The 25,398-nt window shown below is 29.4% G+C and overlaps 2 protein-coding genes across 2 annotated transcripts; both read left to right on the top strand.

Moving 5' to 3' along the window:
• The first annotated feature begins 10,267 nt into the window (after positions 1-10,267).
• Positions 10,268-11,717, top strand: LOC111292974 (extradiol ring-cleavage dioxygenase-like). Its single transcript, XM_022885651.2, has 3 exons — positions 10,268-10,563; positions 10,648-11,018; positions 11,310-11,717. The coding sequence occupies exons 1-3, from the start codon at positions 10,300-10,302 to the stop codon at positions 11,500-11,502; spliced, it is 828 nt and encodes a 275-aa protein (XP_022741386.1). The 5' UTR covers positions 10,268-10,299; the 3' UTR covers positions 11,503-11,717.
• Positions 11,718-23,368: 11,651 nt separating this feature from the next.
• ATE1 (ATPase E1) lies at positions 23,369-25,137 on the top strand. The gene is made up of 2 exons (XM_022884205.2): positions 23,369-23,894; positions 24,586-25,137. The coding sequence occupies exons 1-2, from the start codon at positions 23,591-23,593 to the stop codon at positions 24,798-24,800; spliced, it is 519 nt and encodes a 172-aa protein (XP_022739940.1). The 5' UTR covers positions 23,369-23,590; the 3' UTR covers positions 24,801-25,137.
• Positions 25,138-25,398: the final 261 nt, after the last annotated feature.

Below are 25,398 nucleotides of genomic sequence, written 5' to 3'. Positions count from 1 at the left end.
TTTACAAAAAAAGATGCCTTTAATTTAGAAAAAAAAATTTTAACTAACTTATTAAAGGCGTTTATCATTAAAAAATGCTTTTATAATTCATAAAAATTGTAAAAGGCATTTTGAGTAGAAAATCACCTTCAATAATGATGGATTTTAATGGTTTATAACAAATTATTGAAGGTATTTTATAATAAGAGACGCCTTTAATAATCTTAAAAATTTTTTTAAGAAAATTATTGAAGGCGTTGTTATGTGCAAACGCCTTTACTAATTATCTACAAAATCTAATAGGAATTGTTAAAGGTATTTTTCTTGAATATACACCTTCAATAACCATGTTAAAATTTGTGTGACGATATATTAAAGATATTTTACAGTAGAAGAAGCCTTTAATAATTCTCAAAATTTTTTGAGAAAAAATATTGAAGGCGTCTGTTTTTAACAAATACCTTCAGTAATTGATTACTAAGTTTAAAGGTATATTTAAGGTGTTTTTTTAAATAAATGCCTTATATAACAATTATGCTATATTGAAGGCGTTTTATATAAAAGATGCCTTTAATAATCTCATCGTGGTATATTTAAGGCATTTTATAGTATAAGACGCCTTTAATAATGCCTAAAATTTTTAGAGAAAAAATATTTAAGGCGTTGTTATTAACAAATGCTTTCCGTTATGGATTATTAAATTTAAGGGTATATTGAAGGTGCATTTTCGAATAAACGCCTTATATAACCATCGTGATATATTGAAGGTGTTTTACTGTAGAAGACGTCGTTAATAATTAATAACAGGTATGCTTAAAGGCATTTTTCTTTAATATACGCCTTCAATTACCGTTTTCCAATACAAAACTTAAAATAAAAGCACTTGGAAATTATTCAATGTGTTAGTACCTAAAATAAAATATAAGCATTTATTAAGGGCATTTTTCTACAATAAACACCTTCAGTATTTATCATAAAATTTGAGAATTGGAATAATAAAGGCGTTTTGCACTGGAACACACCTTTAGTAAATTGCTTCAAAAAAATAAAACAAATTAGTCAAGGCATTTTTCTGAAATTTTAACATTCACTAACCCCTTAAAATTTAAGTTGTGTAATATTACAGGCATTTTCAACAGAAGACGCCTTTAATATACCCAAACGGTGAAAGCATTTTTTATAGAAAATCGCCTTCATTGATATAAGGGTGTTATTGAAGGTGTATTATGTAAAAATCGCCTTCCATAAACACACAAAAAATTTATATGAAGTATTGAAGGCATTTTTGGTGGCCTAAACGCCTTTAATAATCTCAAACAATTCCACTACAATGCTAGTGAAGATGCCTATAATATATTCAAAAAATATTTAGGATGGAATTATTGTAGGCATTTTTCTTAGTAAACGTCTTCCATAATCCTGTCTAATAAAAATCTTCCCAAACTTAGCACATTCAATCACTAACTTCAAGCTTCATTTCATTATTATATTATTTCTCTTTCCAGACCAAGTACAATTTACTTTCCCTTTCCTTCAGCTTTTAGTATTCGAGCATTGTCTTTTTTAAACCTAGTTTGACTATTCATTACTTAGTTACTTTAGCTTTTACTTCATTTGACTATTCCTTCAGCTTTTTCAATTCACGATTTTCTTTTTTATGTAAATAATTTTCTCCAAAACTCACCTTATTTCACCTTATGTCAACCCCAACTACAAATACTCTTGGGTACTGTCAACGTTAGCAACAGAGTTTTAACATTCAAGGGCTTTGGTAGCTAATAAATTACTTCTTAACAATGAGTTCTCATTTTGTGTAAGTACTGGTCTTGTTATTGTCTTTTGTTTAAAACATAGTAAACTTAAGTATTGTACATGTTCATTTTCATATAAATTTAAAACATAGTAAACTTAAGTATTGTACATGTTCATTTTCATATAAATTATTTATATACATTTGGTCTGATAATGTAGCAAGTACTAAATGGATAAGAGTTGGATGCAAAAGTCAAGATTAAGTCAAGAGTACAGAGATGAAGTAGAAAATTTTTTTCATTTTGCATTTGAGAATACAAGTGAAAATAATATGATATTATGCCCATGTGTGAAGTATGCTAATATCGAGTGACAAATGCGTCAAGTTATTTTTGAACATTTAATTTGTATTGGATTTCTATTGAGATATGTTAATTGGTATTTTCATGGAGAGTTTGTACTGTCAAGGTCTTTCACTAGAGTTTTTTCAACTTCAAAAGCTCTCCAATAGCAACATGACCCTTTTATAGCAGATGATATTGAAGGCATATTGCGAGATGCTTTTAACATTCATAACCAACATTTTCGTAATCTTTCTCTCCAAAATGAAGGATTTAATTAGTCTAATGTTGAAATGAATGAATTTGGTGAACCTGGGATAGGTGTATGTGAACAACAACCTAGAAGAAAAGCATTAAAGTTTTATAGGTTGTTTGAGGAGATAAATGAAGAACTTTTTGAGGGATTGAAGCATTCAAGGTTGTCTTTTTGTGTTCGTCTTTTTCACTTGAAATGCTTATGTGGATAGATGGAAAACTCACTGACTTTATTATTACAATTTATGAAAGAAATGTTTCATTTTGCAAAAATCTTTGAATCTTGTAACAAATCAAAGAATATGATCAAGGATTTAAGTCTCGGATATGAAAAATTCATAGTTATCCCAATGATTGCATGTTGTATTGTAGGGATAAAAAAAATCAAGAATCTTGTCTTTTCTGCGGTATTTCTCGTTGGGTGGACAAAAACCTCGATGAAAGGTGAATGATGATACTGATGAGGTATGTGTCAAAAAAAAGCTTGTTAAGATTTTTTGCTATTTTTCATTAATACCAAGACTTCAACGACTCTTCATGTCTTCCAAAACTGTAGATTCAATAAGGTGACATCATGAGAAGCGGATAGATAATAGATTATTGAGGCATCCTGTAGATTTTTTAGCATGAAAATCATTTTATTCTAGGTTTTCAGACTTTGCATCTAATCCTCAAAATGTTATGCTTGGACTAGCATATAATGGATTCAACCCGTTCAAAATGATAAGCACTTCTTATAGTACTTGGTCAGTTGTATTGATTCCTTACAATTTACCACCATGGATTGCTATAAAAGCAACAGTTATTTATATTGTCTATGATAACTCTTAAGAAAAAAAGTCTAGGTAATGATATAGACATCTATTTACAACCTTTTATTAAAGAGTTAAAATAATTATGGGAATGAGTTAAGATCTATGATGTATCAAAAGAAGAGAACTTCAATATGCATGCTGCTTTATTATGGACTATCAACGATTTTTTTGCTTATGCGAATTTATTTGGTTAAAGTACAAAAGGTCATTGTGCTTGTCCATGTTGTGCTACACAAACATGTTTGACGTGGTTACCTAACAGTAGAAAGTTTTGTTATATGGGACATCTTCGATGGTTAGATGATAATCATCGATTTAGATTCCAAAAACATCTCTTTGATGAAACTGAAGAGTTGAGGAGATCGCATTTACCCATTAATAGGTCTAATATCTTGTCAAAGTTAAAAGATATCAATTTCATTTCTGAAAAAATGACTCTATCAAGAAAAATAGTGAGGGACATCTTTGAAGTTGGTGATAGTCATACAGAAATTGGTGATCTTGATGTTCAAAGTGATAAAGATGATGATGAAGCAGATGACCCTATTGAGTCTGAGTTATGGAAAAAAAAGTATATTTTTTAAGTTACCTTATTGGGAATATAATTTATTACGCCATAACCTTGATTTGATGCATATAGAGAAAAATGTTTACAAAAATTTTATCGGAACAATTATCAATGTGAATAGAAGATCCAATGATGACTTAAAGAGTCGACTTAACCTAGTTGATATGGGGACTTGCCTAGACCTTCATCCAAAGTTGCTTCTTAATGGCAAATATCAATTGCCTGCTGCTTGTTTTGTGATTTCTAAAGCTAAAAAAGATGTGTTTTGTAAGGTTTTGAAAAATATCAAAATTTCATATGGCTATATGTCAAATATATCAAGATGTGTAAATCTGAAATAGCAAAAACTTTTTTCATCATGATTATCACATTTTGATGCACGACTTACTTTCAATTGCTTTACGTTCATCAATGTCAAAGCAAGTTACTTCTGTGGTAATTGAATTGAATAACATATTTAAATCTCTATGTCAGAAATGTATGAATGTGGAAGAGCTTGACAAACTTCAAGATCGAGCCACGATTATTTTATGCCATTTAGAGAAGATCTTCCTTCCAAACTTCTTCACTATTATAATGCATATGGTTATCCACCTTTCATATAAGGCAAAAGTCAGTGAGCCAATTTATTATCGATGGATGTATCCTATTGAAAGGTATTATTTGTTAATAGATTGATTATGTTTTTATTGATGATCAAGCCACTCAACTTAAAATAACATATGACTAATGTTTTATGCTATAGGTTTTTGGGGAGGTTAAAGTCTTATTATCGCAACAAACGCTATCCAGAAGGTTCTATTACTGAAGGATATTTAGTAGAAGAGTGTATGATATTTTGTTCTCGTTATTTAGAAGATGTTGAAATGAGATTTAATAGACCATCGAAAAATATTGGTATGCAGCATACAGACTCTGCCTACAATTATCATTTTCAAAGTTTTAGACAACCCATAGGCAAAGCTAAATTGATGGAGTTAGATGATAAATCTTGGGCACAAGCACATCGACATGTTTTTTTTCATCATGACTCAATTGAATCATTTTGCACCTAAGTTTTGTAGCAAGAAAATAATTCATTACATTAAGCATAATTTATTGTCTTTTTTTTATTGTTAATAATTTATCATGATGCTTTATAGTGAGTATAGAAATAATTTGAGAGATCCTATATATTATTGACGATCAAACCCTCGAGAGCTTGATAAGTTGTTCATTGAAAACTTTCATGAATGGTTAAGAGCAACTGTAAGTAATGCCATACTTCCTATTATGAGAAATCTACATAGAATGCTTAAGATATAAATAACATTAATAGCATATATATATTTATTCTATTTTTATAGGTTTGGAGTGGAAGGCTTGTTAGTGAAGAGGTGAAGTGTCTGTCACATGGTTTGAACCAAATTATGAAATGATACAAAGGTTTCATTATTAATGGATTTAGAATTCACACTAAATCTTGTGAGAGATTTTAGAAGTACACAAAATTCAAGAGTTATTGTGACTTCATCAACTACTAGCTATGCTAGTGCTAGGGACACAAACCTTTTAGAGGGAAATATTGACTATTATGGCATGATTAATGACATCATTAAGTTGGATTATTATGGAAAGTAAAAAGTTATCTTATTTCGGTGTGATTGGACTGATGTGAATAGTACAAAGGGTATTAAAAAAGTTCAGTATGGATTAACACTTGTGAATTTTTCTCGATTAATTCACACTGGACAACAACACATCGATGAACCCTATGTATTTTCATCTCAAGTCAAACAAGTATTTTACTCCAAAGATCCCAAAGAATTAGGTTGGTTTGTTGTTATTCGAAACACACCTACAGACTTATTTGATATGGGGTTAGATACCAAAGATGATGTTGAACATGAAACTGAATGTTATCCTTTTGCTGAACAAAACTTGGATGAAAATATCTCCGGCACCTACGCTCAGTGGGTCCACCAAGATGTTACTGAAGATATTTACGAACCATGAAATGGTACATCTATAATTTGTAATTCGAGTATTTAAGACATAATGTAGTAAATGATAGTATGTAAATAGTGTGACATTCGTTATTGTATAATTATTGTATTCTAAATCATACATTATCTTTTGATTTAATTAAATCGATATGTTCTTTATCTATCGTAGGTTTTGATTTCTTAAATTGTCAATATTTTTTATATATGTTGTAAACTAATATTTTTTTTTATATTCGCTTTTATGATATAGGTACGCTACAATGCGAAAGAGTAGGTTGAAAGGAAAACATATAAGAGATATTAGTTTAGAACCGTTTGCGGCACCTATAGATATTGGCTATGGACTGAATCCTTTGGAGGAAAATGAACGTACTGTTAGATCTAACTCATTCACTTCTCATCTTTCAACTGATATTGAATTTGACAATACGGGAGGTACAGGTTCAGATAGTACCCCATCAATTAATTATGCTTTAAATTTGAATGGAGGTATGGTATACTCCAATTTTAGAATTCGTGCATAATAATAAAAGTATTGTTATTTTACAAATATATTTCTTATTTGTTGTAGTTGATAATAATGGTCATCAGAGGACCAAAGGCTGGACAACTTTGAAGGAATTATTTGCACTAACTCCTAACGAGCATATTGTAGTATCTGCAAACTCTGATAGGCAATCAATTGGTGAAGAGGCTCAACTATTGGCTAGATTTCTAGGCGTGGTAGCTCATAATGGAATGAAATTACCTATTCATTATGAAATATGGCATAAAGTTCCAGAAGAAGTTAAGGCATATGCGTTAAACTTTATTGAGGTATTAGTATAATTAATTAGATATAAAAAAAAATTTATTTTACATATTGTTTACTTATTCTAACTTTTGTTATTGTATTATTACAGTCAAGATTTGCACTTGAAATACCAACTTCATTTGTACTTAAGTCATTAAGAAATAAATGAAAAGATTATAAGCATAGTTTGAAGAATAAGTATTTCGATCGAAATACTACTGTAGAGACGATGATGGAAAATCTACCCCATAATGTGATTAGGTGGTAATATGAACAACTGGTTAGGTTTTGGTTCTTAAGAAAATGAGAGGTACTAGTTTATAACTTTGTATAGTAGAATGAAATGATGAAAGTGTTTTATGGTTTAAGTTGGTAATATTTGTATTTCTATCATATACGTTATTTTTTATGACAGAAAATAGAATAGATTAGGACTAGTAGCAGAAAGCAACATAAATATAGCCACACAAGTGGATCAAAAAGTTTTGCAAGAAAGCAAAAAGAAATTGTAAGTTTATGATAATAAATGTATTCAAATGAATGAACATTTTCAGCCATTAAAAGGTAAATATGCAAATTAACAGTTATTGTTCTGTTTTAATAGTTTTGATAGTTTCAATACATGATATTAAACTTATCGAAAGTTTTGAACTTAGTTGACACAGATGATATGTATGAAAAGTTATTATTTACGTATATTTACACATTTAATACAGGTTTGTTGTGATTATTGTATTTTAACAGTTTGGATAGCTTCAATACTTGATATTAAACTTGTCCGATTGATTGAACTTGGTTTTTAAGGTTGATATGAGAGAAAAAGTTGTCGCTTATGTCTGTTTAGGAGTATTTTTGCATATAAAAGGCAAATATGCAAATTAAACTTTTTGATGGCTTTCAACATATTGAATGGCTTCAATCCTTGATATTAAACCGAAAAAAAATAATTAAATTTGGTTTCTATAATCGATATGTGTGAAAGCCCAAAATAATTTTATTGTTTGCATATGTTTAAGACTATTGTGTTGCTACAGGGCCAAAATATAAATACATGAGATTAAAATTATTCAAAATTTTAATACTTAATTGATAGGCTTAATATGCATGAATAAGTTGCAGTTGATATGTATCATAACAAATAACATATGTTTTTGTATAGAAGAATGAGATGGGCAGTACAACTGGACATGTGAAACTTTTTCGCATCACACACACAAAAAAAGATGGATCTTACATGAATGTCGAAATACAAGAAATTACGATAATTTGTATCATCTATTTTAACAAAAAGTAAATATTTACTCTTTTTAACATATAATCAATTAATCATTAAACTTGATAATTGTATATGACAAATTCACAAAAGAAAACGCACGAGAAAATGTTGTTAAGATTGAAATAGCATTTGATGGTTCCTTAACATGCAAGAAATGAAAAATTAGATATTCATAGAAGTTGCTAGAAAAAAAAGCCATGGACGGGTCCGAGGCCTTGGATTGGGTCCAACACCATCTGCCTACTATGGACATAGCTTTCCACAATTTACATTCTCAATAAGTTAATCTTTACGAGATATTTCAATATTGAGAGGGGAGTTACAAACTATGCAACAACATTTTCAGGAAATGAAAGCAGAAAGAGAACAGGAGCGTACCAAAATTGAGGAAGAACGTGCTAGAATAGAGCAAGAGCGTGCTAAATTTCAGCATAAGATGATCGATTCAATCATCTTATGAATTTTATGCAACAACAATTTCCAAAAAATGATCTTGGTGCTCCACCAACTCATGTATTATATTTAGTAAATATTTAAATTTTTAAATATATAAAAAACTTACAATGAAGTGTTAAAAATTGTATGGTATTATTTAGCAGATTTTTTAGTACGTTAGTGACCAAGGTAAAAATTTTTCTTCATCAATTGACAGCCAACAAAATGTATGCAGTCATCCATTTCATATATTTTAATTTTTTATTTTGTTAATGTATATAAAATATTTGAATATTATTATACTAATTATTAAACTTTATATTAATGAGATGTACATTTAAACATGAATGAAGTTAATATAAATTTCAGTTTCTAAATTTAAGCTCTTTAATGAAAATAAAATTTATTAAAAGAATTTAAAATATATATATTTTTACATAATGGGTTGCGTTTGCATTCATTGTGGGTCGCTAAATGAATAATTTAGTGGCGTTTGTAGCATAAAACGTCACTATAAGTAGCAGCGCTCTTACCAGCAAACATCGTTTGTTAAGTGATATTTTTCTCATAAAAATGTCACTAAAGCAATGTCATTTTTCTTATAAAAATGTCACTGAATTAACGGCAAGTAAAAGATATAAACACCGCTAATATAAAAGCTTTTTCATATTCAAACACCTCTAAAATAACAGTATTTTCAGCTACAAACGTCACCAAAATAACAATATTTTTCCTCATAAAAACATTATTAATTTAGTGGCGTCTCAAAGATTTCGTCGTTAAAATGGCAGTATTTCAAATATAAATGCCTCTAATATTAAGGTATTTTTCGAAAACGTCGCTATTTATCGAGTTGCGTGAATAGCTGACACTCTGCGTGATATTTTTCATAAATAACATAAATCTTTTTGTGACGTTTAAAAATGCGCTAAACGATAAAAAAAACATCACTAAAATCCAAAACCCCTATAGTGATGAAAAGAAAGAATTCTATGAATAAGGATGACTTACAAAACTAAACCTTTGAAGGCTTATGAAAAGTAACCTTAACCAATGGAGAATGATTTAAAATCTAAAGTGTCTAGATAAAAAATTAACATTCTTAATCAATTACAAGTTTTATTGAAACTGTAAAATAATTTATTTATGTTAAATTAATAAATAAATTTATATATTAAATAAATAAATATTTTAAATATAAGTATCTATCTTATTCACAAATATTAAAAATAATATAATAAAATATATCATTCGATAATTTTATCTTTCTCTAAAAAAAAAAGAAATCTTATATTATCTAAAGTAATATAAGAATCGTCTATTTTTCAAAATCTGTCGACTAAAACAATTTAAGAGGATCACATTAAAAAAAAAATAGAATCCACGAACAAAGCCGTCTCTAAAATTATTTTTTCAGCGTGAATGAATGAGAAAGGAAAGAAAATGACTCTCCAGCGGCTCCCATTGTTTTATGGGTGGGTGATGACGTAAGTGCTATCGTTTGCTTTGCTTTGCTGAAATCGGGAAGTTTTCAAACTGCAAGGGACAACAGCGTATTATATTATCATTTCAGAAACTGCTCTCACTTTGTCTGTATTTACTCAGTCACCATTCCAGTTTTCTTAAATTAATTTGGTGCCACTCCCACCGTCCCACGTCCTCTACTCTTCTTTCCAAACCTTTTGTCTTTGTAAGCAAAATGGTAAATAAGTATTAAAGCTAGCTAATAATAGGTGACTCAATTCATAAGAATTTGATATGATACTAAAAGGTCAACAATAAATTTACCCTGTTGTCGTGTTGTGAAGAGAAGAGATAGACTCGAGTTTCGGTTGAATAGGTTAAATTAAATGTTATGAATTCGAATGAGACCAAAAATGCAAGGACAGAAAAAGCCAGGGGATGATTTGGAATTAGAATAAAAAACAGGGGCTTCCGTACTTTTTATTTAAAATAAATTTAGTTGATTTGAAATAGAAATAATAAAAGGAAAGAAAATTTTAAGGGTAGGTGCCAATGCCAGCGCATACCAGGGGTTGTTGGCTATAAAATAAAAAATGGATCTCCGAGTTGAAATCTTCAAATTGGTTTTACTTGTTTATGAAAAGACTAATATCATCAAACATGGCGTGTACGATGAAGGATACATTCTATCTATCACACGGATCGCCGACGCTGTCGATAGACGAGTCGCTTCCCGCAAGGCATTTCTTGCGGTCATGGAAGGACAAAGTGTTTGGCCAAACGCCCAAATCCATACTCGTCATTTCTGGTCATTGGGACACTACCTTTCCTGCCGTTAACATTGTTCAACGCAATGATACTATTTATGACTTCTATGGTTTCCCGGATCGAATGTACAAGGTAAAAAGTTTTCATTATTATTTTGAAAATTAAAGAAAATGGTAGTTCTAATCTATTCTTTACTCTTCCTCTTTTTATTAAAAGCTGAAATATCCAGCACCAGGCGCTCCGGAGTTAGCACTAAGAGTGAAGGAATTGCTTATGGCATCTGGTTTCAAGCGTGTTGATGAAGATAGAGAACGTGGGCTTGACCATGGTGCTTGGGTTCCGCTCATGCTAATGTATCCAGAGGCAGATATTCCAGTCTGCCAACTCTCCGTTCAGTCAAAAAGGGATGGTACTTACCATTACAACTTGGGAAAGGCTTTGGCCCCTCTCAAGGATGAAGGTGTTCTCATCATAGGTTCTGGAGCCACCACTCATAACTTGAGGGCCCTTAGAAACTTGGGTGGTGCTGTTGTTCCATGGGCTTCAGAGTTTGATTCTTGGCTTAAGGATGCCCTGCTTCAAGGAAGGTAAATCATTCTTTCTCGTAATAACATTTTTCCTTTTTGTTTATACATGTCAGATTGACAACAATGTGCAAGTAATATTTAAATATGGTGACGGATGTCTAGCATTTCTTTAATTTCTGGTGAGCAACGATCAAAGCAGCAATATCAATTTTTTCTCCAACTTATGGATTTTTCTGTTCTTTGGGGTGTGATATGCAATTTCAATTGTCGTTTGAAATGAGGTTTATTGTTTGTTTGCTTGTTTTCTTTTCGGGTAGTTTGACTCTTGTGGTTATTTGGTTCTTCTTGTAGATTTGAAGATGTGAATCATTTTCAAGAGAAAGCACCACATGCGAAGATGGCTCACCCTTGGCCAGACCACTTCTATCCATTGCATGTGGCCATGGGTGCTGCTGCCGAAAATGCAAAGGCCAAGCTTATCCATCATAGCTGGGATCTTGGTGCTCTTTCCTATGCTTCTTACCAGTTCACAACAGACAGCTGATGTCCATTGAGGAACTGCCCTGCTATATCCCCTCTTTTTATTCCATCTATTTTATCTCGAATAAATTAGACACAAGAAAGAGTATGTCCTATGTTAAGTATGTGCAGTATGTATGTATTTTGACAACTAGACCATTATGTTATAAATACGTGAAGTTTGTTCCAATTAAATTTCATACATGAAAGTATGTTCTAGAACAGCTTTCTTTTTGTCCAGCGGGTTCTAAGTCGTCATAGGCAAAAACTTATTTGAAGCAGACAGTTCGGAAGAATATTTAGCATTCTAGCTTAAAATTTGAACAGAATTTTCTTACTTCGTATTCGGAAAATGAACCTGAGATGGTGTAAATTTGATTTGTTATTAAAACGTAACGTACAGAGTTCATAAACAATTTGACATTATGCCTTGATTTATTTGCATTATTAATGCGTCTTAAAGGGAACATCTGTTGGAGAGATCTTAAGCTAAAATCCTAATATAAGCCTTTTCGATGTTGAGAAAGGGCTAGAAAACATGCAGAAACTGTTGGCTGTGCTACAGTAACCGCCGCCGTGATACAGTACCGTTGAAAAGGGGGAAACTCGGTAGCAGTAAGTTTGAAGAAGAATTCGGCACCATAACTTTTGACATGTGCACCGTGTGCTACGGAAACTTTTGTGTGCTATAGTTTCGTATATTGCTACAGTGACATACAAAAAAATTAGCCTATAAATAGGTTGTTGGTGGCAGAAACAAGATGTGCCAATGAGAGCCTTTTGAGTGCCTAAAGTGGTGCCTAAAAAGGGTACAAGGGGGCGCCAAGTGAGGTTTGTCATGTGGTGTCTAAGGGTGGTATCGGGAGGTGCCGAAGGGTGATGCCAGGATGTGCATGTCCAAGGGTGGTGCTGAGGAGATGCCCAAGGGTGGCGCTGGAAAGTGTCCAAGGGTGGTGCCATAAGGTGTCAAATGTTGGCTTATTCCTGGGGTTTTGGTCGTGTGTCCATCATTAGGAATGTGGAAACACTTGTAAAATCCTGGGAAAGATCTTCTTGTAGTAAGGCATGTGTGGGGTGAGTGTAGCTATTTAAATATCGTTTTTTATAGTGAATTTCTTTTTTGTGGTGCCGTTGTATATATTGTTGGTGTTCTCTCATTTTACCGTATCTTTTCGTGTTTCAAGTTTTTGATTAGCTGGTTCAATCTAATTTCTAAAGGGTTAGCTTCAATCATTTTTATGTTGTGCATGTGGTTTGGATTTTCTAAATCCAAATCACAACAAATTAGTATCAGGACTATCATAATCCCAACATTTGGAACGGTGGTTAATACGGCTCTCAACTTCAAATGGCACTGAATTCGTACAAGTCTTATATCGTTTTGGGGGCATCAATGCAATGCTAATAGATAAAATAAAATTCCATTTGTTACGTAAAAATTTATTTTTAGAAAATGATTTTTATATTTTGGTATTTGTTTAATAAAAAATTAACTGGTTAACAGAAAATAACTTATTAGTAAATGAAAAATGAGATCATTTTTCTTAAAATCATCTTCTTCTTTTCAAAAGTGAAAAATAATTAAAAAAAAAAAAAAAACTATCTAAGAGTATGACTACTTACTAAGAATGCATTTGCCTTTCATCTTAATAAAAAGAGTAATATCAATATTTTCCTTATTAAATCATTTTTAATTAAAAATTTTTGACAATCTTTTATACCAAATTCTTTGAACTTGTTTTAAATCATGTAAAACTTTTATCAATTTAAAAGCATGATTTGAAAAATGAGAATTTTTTAAATTGAGAGATTGCTCAACATACACTTCCTCATTAATGTAATCATTTAAAAAAACACTTTTGACATTCATTTGAAATAATTTGAAATTCTTAAAGCATGCAAAAGCTAATAGCATCCTAATGCTTCTAATCTATTAACTTAGCTTTATTTTTAACAATATTGCTAGTCTCATCTATTTTATTTCCAAAGATCCATTTGACACTTACGGTGAGATAATCAATAGTTCTAGGTACTAGATTTCATGCTTGACTTCTTTCAAATTGATTAAACTCTTCTTGTATGGCCAATATCCAATGATCATCTTCTAAGATTACATCCATATTCTTGGGTTAAATTTGGGGGAGAAAAGCAACATAAGTACAAATATTGAATGAAAATCTTGTTCCGACCCCTATCACCAATAACCTTATTTCCTTTAACATACTTCCTTTCTCTTGGGAAACTAGGTTTTTATTCAATTTGTTGTTGCTCTAGAAATTCATTCTCTTTTTTTTTTTTATTGTTCTCCTCAATATCATGAAATGTATCTCAATATTTCATTGAATTATACTTATATCATTGTCATAAAAAAAACCTTTATCGGAGAAGGATTAGATTCATCAAATATGACATGTATAGATTTTTCAATAACCAAAATTCTTTTATTAAAGATTCTAAATGCTTTTGAATTCAAAAAATATCCTAGGAAAATACTTTCATCATTCTTTGCATTAAATTTGCCAAGATTGTTTTTTCAATTATTCAAAATAAAGCATTTACTAAACCTAGCAATTTCATACATGATATAGTAACACAACACAAAAAAGACATGAAAAAAATTGTATATGTATTTTAAAAATATGTTTCGTGTTTATTTGTGTCAACACAAATTTTGACACGACACAATTCGTGTCTTATACGTTGTTAGCCTTAAATTGATATATATTCTGAAATGAAAAAAAATGTTAAACTAAATAAGTTTGATTAAGATTTTGAAAAAGATTTATTTAGTACATGTTCTTAAGTTTTATCATTTTTTGTACTAAATAAATAATATGTTTTTCAAAGCATAAACAAACATTTCTTTGTTTTCATATTTCTCAAACCAAATATATATTTAAAGATTATTTATTTGAGCCTAAATGAAAGTTCAATTGTTATTTTTAAAGTGAACTTATTCATTTTGAACTCAATACAAATTTAATAATATTAGTTTTGAGAAATAGATTAATTTAAGAAAGTTGTTTTGTGAGCATAATATTTCCAACATTGAATTTATTTTATTTTTTTGTATTAATTCGCAAAGTTTTAATATTTAAATTTTATATGGTTGGAAAGCTTTTTGAGTTTACTTTCTAATGAATTAAACAAAATCTAAATCTAAATTTTCTAAGAAATTTTTTTTAATTTTTATTAGAGACTATGCAGTTGTCTAAAAACTATATAAGGGGTAATTTTGAAAATTCACTATAATTTTATACATTGAATTAAATAATGAATTTTATATGAATAGAAAGCCCCTTAAGTTTAGTCTCTAAATCCTTAAACAATTCTTAATTTAGAATTATATAACTCAAGATATTATTAAATTAGTAAGTAGAATACAAAATAAGAGACTACCAAAAGCACTATTCATAAAGAATCACTATGTATCCAAAACCTGACTTACCTGAACGATGCTATATGCTATAATGTTCAAATTTTGAGTGAAATTCAAGAACCAATTGATCCCCTAATGTACTGGATTAATATCCTATGCCCAGAAAAGCTCCAATGGCTAGTTTCAAATGAGAAAAACATGTGTTTTCATTTCCCAAGCATTCCCAATGGCTCTAAACAAATTTTCTTTGTAAATAGGACATTCCAACACTCCAAAAAGATTTATGAAACATGAGAGCAAGCACCAATAAGTCTTACTTCCATTCTCTCAAGAATTTGAGAGTTTTTAAAGCTTAAATTCTATACCTTTTGTATTTGTTGTATCCAAGCTATTCTTGTCTTTCATTCATTCATTCTTGTACTTAAACTTAGCAAACACTTATCCATTAGAGGTTGTTTCATGGTTTTCAAATTTTTTTGATTTACAAAAGGGTTTAGAATGTAAGAGGTGAGATATTTTCTTGAGAGATTTGTAGTGAGATTGGTAAATTACTACGAAGGGTAGATGTTGCTATCTTAAATCTTGAAAAAGATAGGGTTTGTAATTTCATTCCATTAATGAATTGAAACTTTGTAAGGATAACCATGACAGAGGACGTACATACCTTTGGATAAGGACTAAATCTCTATAAATTTCGTATTTGATTTCTTTATCCATACACTTCTTACTTTCATTATTGTTCACATTTGTTTCAAAATTATTTAATTATTGTTAATTGCATTATATTTTCATATTATTTTTAATTTTTCATTCAATTATATTGAAAGCTATTTTTGAAAAAATTTTGGAGAAAATGTAACTCACCCATTTCATGGATTGCCTATCTACACTAAAAAGCTAACAATTAGTATCAGAACTTTACTCTCTTTTCTAGGTCTACCAACCTTGAGAAAAGATCTTATGGCTCAACATATTTTTTGAAATGGTGAAAAGGTTCTTAAAGCTCCTATGATTGATAAATTTGAATTTTATGAATGAAAAATGAGAATGAAGGTTTTCATCACGGCCCAAGATTTTATAACATGGAATGTGATAGAAAAAGGGCTTGGAACTCCTCCAAAAAATGTAAACTACATGAAGCAATTACTAGATGATGCTAAATCTAAGTGCATTCTCTATGGAGCTCATGACTCCTACAATGTATTATATGAAAGATAACAATCCAACCAAAATGCAATCATATCTTATGGCTCTTAAAGAGTCCAAGGTAACCTTTAACTCAATTGATTGAAATTCATATAATTTTGATGAATTGCAAAATGCCTTTGATGAGTTAGTTATGGAATTTAATCAATAAGATTGAAATACAAGAAAATAATTTCAAAATTAAAAGTTGAAAATGAATTTTTGATAAATGCAAAGAATGATTTAAAAAAACAAAATGATAAGTTGAAAATGAATTTTGAAACATCTCAAAATAGAAATGAAATTTTGAAAAAGGAAAATCTTGATTTGGAAAAGAAGTTTGAAATTTTAAGGAATGAAAAACAAGAGTTTTTCAAAAATAGTTTAAGTGTTAATATGACAAAATGTAACTATTCTAATTTTCATGGTCATACTATACATACTTATCCTATAAAGAAAAAAGTTTCATTTAGAATTAGGTAAGTATAGGTTCCAAAAGAAACTAGATACTTGGTCACTAATTCTCAAAGACCCAAAGCAATTTAGGTACAAAAAAATCAAATGAGAATGTTTCTCATAAATGTGCTAGAGTAAGGAGCTACAATGTGAGATTGAATATTGAAACTCTAGACATACAATGGAGATGGGTAACCTCTAAGCCTAATAGTTATTTAAAGTGAATTTAAAATTGATTGCCTATTGAGATATCTTAATTATACAAATTTGATTTGATATGATATATGTTGCATAATCTTGGTAAAATATGAGCATGAATTGAATAGGGATTTATTGTTGCTCTCAATTGTATGATTGTGATGATTGTTGAAATTAATTTTGTTGGTTAATTGCTTGAAATATATTCATGCATAATATCATAGAGGTTATGTGTATGATCATTGCTACTGTTGATATGTTTGGTGAAATTGAATGCTTGAAACATATTTGACATGTTTGATGTATTTGATTGTAGTGCTTGATTGTTTTTTTATTTATGCATAAACTTAGGGGTAGCATGCAAAGCTTAATGGTTTTGAATTTTTATGTTTTGCTTTGAAAATGATTTTTGCAAAAGTCAAGCTTTAAAATATTAAAATTTGTTTTAGCAAATTTTTTTAATGAAAAATTAATTTGAATATCTTGAGTTCAATCATTTAAACTTACTCAAACAAAGAAACTTGAAACTTGATTAACATGCAATTGTTTTTATCTTTCATAGTGATACAAGGAAGTTTTAAAAGATTTTAGAGCTTAAAAGGTCAAATCTTATTTTTTGAGCATTTGTGACCATAAAAACCAGTTGGACACTTTCATATTGTGATATTACACTTTTTCAACTCATTTAATGAGCTTAAGTGTGAGTTTAAACATATTTGCCCATCTTAGCAGGTTTTTTCAAGAAATATGAGGTTTAAGAGTTGACATTTTGATTTCCTTATTTCTAAGACCAAATAACCACTTGAACAACTTTATTTTGTTATTTGAAATTTGTTGGAATGGTTCAAGTTCATTAAAAATGAACTTGACAAGTTTTTAGATTTTTTAAAATCTTTTCCAAGCAAAAATGAGCTTTAAAGTGTCAAAAATCAAAAATCTTGAAAATATTAAGTTTTGAATGATTTATCTTATTTTTTTTTGCATAAATAAATTTGTTTAAATAAGTTTGGTGCTATAAAAATGATATTTTTGGTCTTAATGTATTTTGTGTGGTATACATTGATGGTTAAATTGTATAAGGCCTAATAAACTTGCTTGAGAAATTTACATATATTGCATATGTTTTATGACTCAAACAAGTTTCTTTTTCATGACAAATGTTTACAAACTTGTTCCAAAGCCATTTGAATGAAAGTGACAAAGGTTTAATGTTTCAAGGGTGTTTTTGGCACTATTCATGAATAAATGTGGTTTAGACCATTGAAAATTTGAAATATATACATTTATTGAGTATTTGTATTTTTATCATATTTATTTGATTATTTCAAACTTATTTGAAGTGGTTGCAATGCATAAACTTTGTTCAAGCACATATTCATACTTTGAGTTAAAAAAGGGTTAAGGTTAGAAAATTTGCAAATCATGCCAAATTTGCTTCAAAATGTTTTTGATCCAAATGCATTATTACTACAAGCCTAAAATGATGTTTTTAACATGTTTAAATTTTATTTTTGACTAAAAAATAAAAATCTCAGATTTGGAATTAAAAAGGTACAATTTTTCACTATTTTATTACTTTAGTAGAAAAAATGATCGATTCTTGTTTTACTTGATTGATTCCTTTTTGTTTCAAAATGCAAAATTGGTTCAAAATACTGTTATAATGTATCGATCTAGAGACTCAATCGCTAGACGTAAAATTTTTTAAATCGTGAAAAATATGATGAGTTACCACAAATCTTTTTTAAATGTGTAATTAGCCACCCATAAATTTACCTTTTTAATAAAATAGGTGTAGAGCTTTATTAAAAAGATGGTTTTGGTTTATGAAAATGAGATTAAGTTTGGGAGTCGATTACGTGTAAAGAAAAATTAGCATTCCCACAATGATCACCATTCTTTCAAATTCTTCGATAAAAAGACAGAATTCAAATATAGTCTTTTCATCTAAGATTTATCATAAAATTCTTTCAAAAATAATAAAATGACATTTTTTGTAAATGATAATCATTGATGACTCTCCAAAATCTAGGCATAGTACCAACAATTATACTTCATGGAATGCTATTTTAATTTTATTTACATAAAATTAAAATTTTAAGAACTTTTTAAACAATAAAAAAATAAAAAAATATATAATTAATATTGAACATCAATAATTAAAACAAACATATATATGCGTTGCAAATGAACACATTAATCTAAAAAAAGAGACATATGCAAATGATAATAAAAAGTGAATTTTTTAATTGAGTTTTAAAATATAAAGAGACCATCTAGACTTTATAACCTCTAGGCAGAGTTTAGATGCGACTATTTATATTTAAAATCCTATTCTATAATTTTTTATTGTTTTATGTTTTTATATTTTTTATTTTGAATAAACAAATTTATTTTAGGTTATGAAAATGTATGAAAATTCCTAATGAAATAAAATTTTCTAAATACTTCATCATCGAAGCAGCATTCAAAAATAAGTTATTTCACAAAAGGTTTTCATACAAATATTTAAAAGTTTAACATGATTTTGGGGTCTTGGAACTTTAGGTTTTAGGTTTTTAGTTAGGATTTCATCTAGGGTTTTGAGTTTTATAGTTTAGGGTTTCACTTAGGGCTTTTAAGTTTCGCTTAGGGTTTAAAATTTCACTTTGGGTTTTATTTTAGATTTTCATTTTAGGATTTCACTTTAAGGTTTCAATTTAGAGTTTTGTTTTAGGGTCTTGCTTAGGGTTTTAGGGTTTATCTAAGGTTTAGTGTTTTAGATTTTAATTTTAAGATTTTATTTTACAAATCTATGAGCCTCTCTAAAAATCTCTAACATCAAGTAGATTTTCTGAGCAAGCTCGTTTTTCATAATTTTCTAAAAAAATAAATTTTTATATTTTAAAAATTTTGTTATTATTATTGTTGTTGTTATTGTTGTTGTTGTTATTATTATTATTATTATATATTAATCTTTTATTTTTTTATTTAATAATTCTCCTACATTTAGGCGAAATTTTTTTTTATTTCAATTTTGAATCCCTCAAATATCTAGGCAGGATTTTTTTTTAATTTTATTATTGTATTATTATATATTTATTAGTTACTTTTATTATTATTTTTAAAAATCATGATTGCATAAATAAATTTAAAATGCATTGATAATGAATTATATCTCAAATAATTTACAACATGGAAAAACTTAAATTGTACTTAAACAATATATAAATGATATGCATGAACATAAATGGTATAAAGTATGCATGAAAATGAACCTTATAAAAAAAATAAACCAATTTTCAACCCCACATTTTAAATCTTCATCTATGAAGTTATAAAAACTTTCTATCATGGATCTTCACTACCTAAGTTGTATGCAATACTCACATCCCCAACAACCCACACGTAGGAGTAGGAAAGCAACAATGAACCATGCACAATGAAGTAGTGAAGTTTTGAACTTTCACTCATAAGCTATGCGTAAAAAGTTTTGAAAATATGAACTAGTCACAAATGAAGTAGCAACTTGTTCATACCTAATAATCCCTTCCATTTAACTTTAAAACCATATAATAAACCCTAAACATTACACCTAGTTTTCACAGCAACATAGCATGATACTATGCTTTGTTTTTTTGAAAAATTTAATCTTTAAATCACTTATGGTTTAAAAAAAAAAAAAGCAGTCTTATTTCATCATATATACTAGAAAACTTAAACTCAAGGATGCATTTTAAACCTTTAAGGGCAGCGGACTATATGTAGAAAAAAAAAAGAGAAAAAAACCAAAATACAAATCATTCATTCGTAAAACCATAAACATAAACAAACCTTCACCAAATCTAAAACTCTCATACATATTCCAACACTCACTATTTGTCCTTATGCTTCCATCATTTGTATATGATTATTTAGAGAAAAGAATAAACAAAAATCGTCAAACATAAAAGGATAAGAAGACAACAAGCTTTTGAATGTCTACTTCAACAAAGTACCAACCGATTCAATTTTTTAATACCAAACTCAAACAGAAAAAAAATCATAGGACAAAAGAGAAAACTATTACCTTTTTCATCATTATCCTTAGTATTTTTTTTTACTTCTGTTTATGGTTGCCTGAAGGTCCTTTTCTTATCTGATTTTTTTTATTCTCTTCTTACTGCTATATCTTTGTATCTAGTTTATCTTTTTTATGTTTTCTACTGTTTTCTTTTTTTTGGTTTCACTATAGGTTTTGCTTGTCATTTTTCACATTTGTTGCCTTTTCATGTATTGCCTGCTACAGCTTTTTTTTTTTTATGCTTACTGGTTTCCTTCTCTTCTACTATTTTCATGCCTTTCCTACTTTCTCTCTTTTTTTTTTCCTTCTTTGTTTGCTTTACGTTTTTTCCTTTTTATTTTCTGGTTCACCTAGTTTTTGTTTGTCTTTTTCTTATTTGGTGCAGGTTTTTTATTTCACATTTTGTCCTTTTTCTTTCACGTTTATCTTATTTTCTGAATTTTTTCACCTTTCTCTTTTCTTACTTAAATTGTTTCCCCATTCCTTTTACTGTCATCTTTCCTTTCATTTTTGTTTTTTTTTTTTTTTTGTTTCCTTGCTCCACATTTTTTCTTTGGTTTTTAACTGTCGCCTTTTTTTTAAAAATTATATAATTTTTCTATGCAGCCATCACATTCTCCTATTTATGCCAATTTTCATGCAATTACCTACTTTCACGTCTAGTTGCACCGCACCACACAATTTTCAAATGATTCCATGTACATTTCTTTTTAACTCCTCTTGTGTGATGGTTATTTGCATATGGATTTTCATGCCAAAATTTTCAAGGTCAAATGAGCTTTTTTTCTTTTTTTGCCATGTTCAATAGCCCATTTAAGCATAAAATAATTTTTTTTTGTTGGGCCCAACCTTTGGTTTATTATTTTTTAATATTATTTATTGCTATTTATTACAATTGACTACTATTTTATTACTATTGTATTTTTCATTTAATGGCTAATAATGGTTTTTTGATGGGCTTTGAAAAAACCCTTTTATTAAGCCTTCTATTGGCCTATTTTAGCTCTTATACGGAGCACTTAAAATTGAACCGTATATTGGGCTCAAAAATAAAGATCAGGGTCCAGTTGCTAAACCTGAACTTGAGTTAAAGTGATAAAATATTTCAAATAAAATTAGGTATCTACAAACACTTGACAAGATCAATCCCTTCATTTATACAATCGATCCATTCATGCAAAAAGGAACCAAATTGAATTTGTCTATTCAAATGGGTTAAAGCCACATATGCTAAGTTTATGTTACATTTCTTTGACCTTTTGACTTTTGACATTTAACTTTTAATTTTTAACCTTTGACTTTTGATTTTGACTTTGATCTTGATTTTTTTATTTTTTAAAAATAATAATAATAATGATTTTTGTTTGGAATTAAAAAAGGTATACATTATAAATATTTATTTAATTAAATATATTTTTTGCTACCTTGGAAATTGATAATTTGTTTTCAATGAATGAACTATTATTTCCCATTCAATTTCATTACTTTATAAATCTCATATGCACATATGTATGAAAACAATTCTTGATGTAATGCTTATGTGGTCAAAAATTTTGATTCTTGAAATTTTCTAATTTGCTTAATTTTTTTTTTGGGTTTTTGTGAAATATTTTTTTAAATATGCTTACTTTTGACTTATTTCTTGAAATATTTTTGTTGTATGATGAACTAATAATATATTTAATTTACAACAAGTAGTTCATCTATTGTTCTTGTCAAGTGTATGCTTATAATATAAATATAATTTAGCTTGACTTGACATGCTTGCAAAATAACTTAAGTGAATGCATTTCTTAAACTATTAATTTTTACCTTAAGTCATTGTCCATTTTAACTTATGATTTGTGTAGACATTTATTTCTTTGTGCTAAAATTTTTTTGAAAATGTTTGGATGATAAATGTCTTCCTTATTGCTTTAAACTTTGTATATGGCTTAAAATTTATCTTGATATATTCTTTAATGATTTTTTGAATACATGAATATTGATGTTTTTTTTTTTTCTAGTGTTCATTATTTCTATATGGTCTAAAAGGAATAATTTTTTCACATTAAAACTTTTACTTTAGTTTTAATATTGTGATATTTGATGCTTAACTTGATAAATGACATTTAGTTTAAGTTTATATATAAATATATACATAATGGAAAAACTCTATAGAAAAACTAAGCATATAAAAAATTTCTCTATAGAATTATATAAGCCCCATAGGTTTATATACTGTTAACTAAATGGTAAACTAAGAAACGAATTTTTTTAATTATATTTTTCACTAACAATTCTCCTAAAAAAATTTTAATTTTTGAGATATTTTCACATAATTGTTTTCATTATTCTATAATTTTTTTATTTCATTTAAAAAATTAAAATTTTTATTAATTTAAATTAACAATTCATAACTAAAATAAATTAAACAAAATAAATAAATAAAAGGAAAGTTGAAAAAAAAAAAAAAAAAACTCTTTTAAATTGGGCTTGCTCTTATTTAGTGATTGGGTTTAATCACTCAAGTTTGGGCCCAACAAACCAATAGTCGATCTTATGTTTTCCCAGGGATTTCTACTTTTTACACTGAAAACGACATCGTTGGAAGTCTTTAAAAGCCCTAGAAACCCATTTTATTTTCTCCTTACTCTTTGTAGCGTGCTTGTCCCCCTTCTCCTTAAAACTCAGCCTCTTTATCCTCTGGTTTTAACGCGGCCGGTGCCATATCCGTCGCCGGTGGCCTCCTTGTTTCCTTCTTTTTACTTTCACGGATTATTTTTCCCTTTTTTTTTTTCTCTTTGCCCTTCACTTTGGCCTGTCAAACAGAAAAGCAAAAGGAATTGAGGAAGAAGAAAGAAGAGAAAATAAATGGCACAAGAAGCAGTGCAGAAGAACACGTTGTACGTGGGAGGACTAGCAGAGGAAGTGAATGAAGCAATTCTCCATGCAGCTTTCATCCCTTTTGGAGACATAAAGGACGTGAAGACTCCATTAGATCAGGCCACTCAGAAACACCGCTCCTTTGGCTTTGTTACCTTTTTAGAAAAAGAGGATGCTGCTGCTGCCATGGACAACATGGATGGGGCTGAGCTGTATGGTCGCGTCCTCACTGTCAACTACGCCCTCCCTGAGCGTATCAAGGGTGGTGAGCAGGGCTGGGCTGCTCAACCCAGTATGTACTTTAATCCCTTAGCTTTTCTTTCTTTTACCTCTCTGTGATTGAAAAGTTATTTCTACAGGGTAGTTGGGTTCAGCTTGAAGCTCTGGATTAGTTTGGCTTTTGATCCTTGAATATGCAGAAATTTGAACTTTGTGCATTAAAAAAAAATGGGCAAAAGGGGTGAGGTTGGGTTGGCATAAAAGAGATTGAGAGAGACATAGAAATCCGAAACACCTTCTCTTAATAGCATAAGTTTTGTCTAAGGTTTTTTGGGGGTTTATTTGAATCTATTCTGGATCCCTAAAAGATGGGAAATTTATGTTAGTTGCTTACATTGAAATATCAAGACTTGGGAATAGGATAACCTCCACGATCAACAACTAGATCAAGAAACTTATTTTAAGAGACATATTCTATAATATTTACATTATTTTTTTCCTCATGTCTTTAACTGGAATATGTTTTCTTGAAATGTTTCTTATATGATTGGAAAACGAGATTCTCTGTCCTGGATTCTACATGAATGTTTTGGTTATGATAGATATTGGTCTCTTTGATGTAATATAGTCAAATCTTTTTCTTTTTCTTCTTTTAAATGCCACCTGAAACAATGTTTGCTTCGGGTTCTATATCCAATTAATTGTAAAATTGTTCTTGGATCTTTTGCTCCTGAGATTAATCCCCTATTTTGTACAACATGCAGTTTGGGCTGATGCTGACACATGGTTTGAGCGGCAGCAACAAGAAGAAGAAATGCAGCGTATTCAGGCAGAGAACCAAGCTGCAATGCGTGCTGCAGAGGAGTTGCATAGAAAGAAAATGGCAGAGGAACGAGAAGGGGAGAAGGAGGATGAAGCAGAGATCAAGGATGATCCAATGGTAAGGGCTGAAGCAGAAGTTTTGAAACAGAGTAACTAGTTCTTTGCTATTAAATTGAGCAAACATTAATGTTGTCTTTAAGGATGACCTTGTGAACTTAACTATCCAAAGGTTCAATGTAAGTCCTCTCTTAAGCTTGCGGCATACCCTGACCTTGGAATGGAATAGCCTTTCCTCATCTAAACTTTTTATTTACCAAAAAAAATACAAAAAGGATGACCTTGTGCACAACCTGTTTAGAATGATAGTGATCTTTGGAATGTTTTATGTTTCAGGGTTCATAACTTAGAATTTCTTCAAACTAATTGTATCTTGTAATATGTTAAAATGACTCCATGGATTTTGAATTATAAAGGAACTTTTGGGGAGTGCAAAACCTGAGCTGTGATTGCAACAATAGAATTTCAGGTTTTCCTTTGTTGTAATGCTTATCAGAGGATTAAAGCCGTTTCACTTTTTACTTCACAATAGAGAATCGAAAGTTTCACTTTTTTGAAAATTTGACCCCAAAATTGTCTTTGAGATTATAGATTCACCCAAAAGAATGAGACGCACCTAATCTCACATTAAGAGATTGTGAGTAGTTGCTATAATATGCATGCAGGATTTGTTAGTAGTTGCTATAATATATATGTAA

Source organism: Durio zibethinus, chromosome 10 (genome assembly GCF_047325235.1).
Source record: "Durio zibethinus cultivar Kanyao isolate XHJ-2024 chromosome 10, ASM4732523v1, whole genome shotgun sequence".
Taxonomy (NCBI): domain Eukaryota; kingdom Viridiplantae; phylum Streptophyta; class Magnoliopsida; order Malvales; family Malvaceae; genus Durio; species Durio zibethinus.
This window is presented reverse-complemented; position numbering and strand designations above follow the sequence as displayed.

Coding starts and splice junctions, on each gene's coding strand:
- ATE1 (XM_022884205.2), top strand. CDS start 23,591: ATGGCACAAGAAGCAGTGCAGAAGAACACGTTGTACGTGGGAGGACTA. Junction 23,895..24,585: donor GGGCTGGGCTGCTCAACCCA/GTATGTACTTTA, acceptor TACAACATGCAG/TTTGGGCTGATGCTGACACA.
- LOC111292974 (XM_022885651.2), top strand. CDS start 10,300: ATGAAAAGACTAATATCATCAAACATGGCGTGTACGATGAAGGATACA. Junction 10,564..10,647: donor TCCCGGATCGAATGTACAAG/GTAAAAAGTTTT, acceptor TTTTATTAAAAG/CTGAAATATCCAGCACCAGG. Junction 11,019..11,309: donor GATGCCCTGCTTCAAGGAAG/GTAAATCATTCT, acceptor TTCTTCTTGTAG/ATTTGAAGATGTGAATCATT.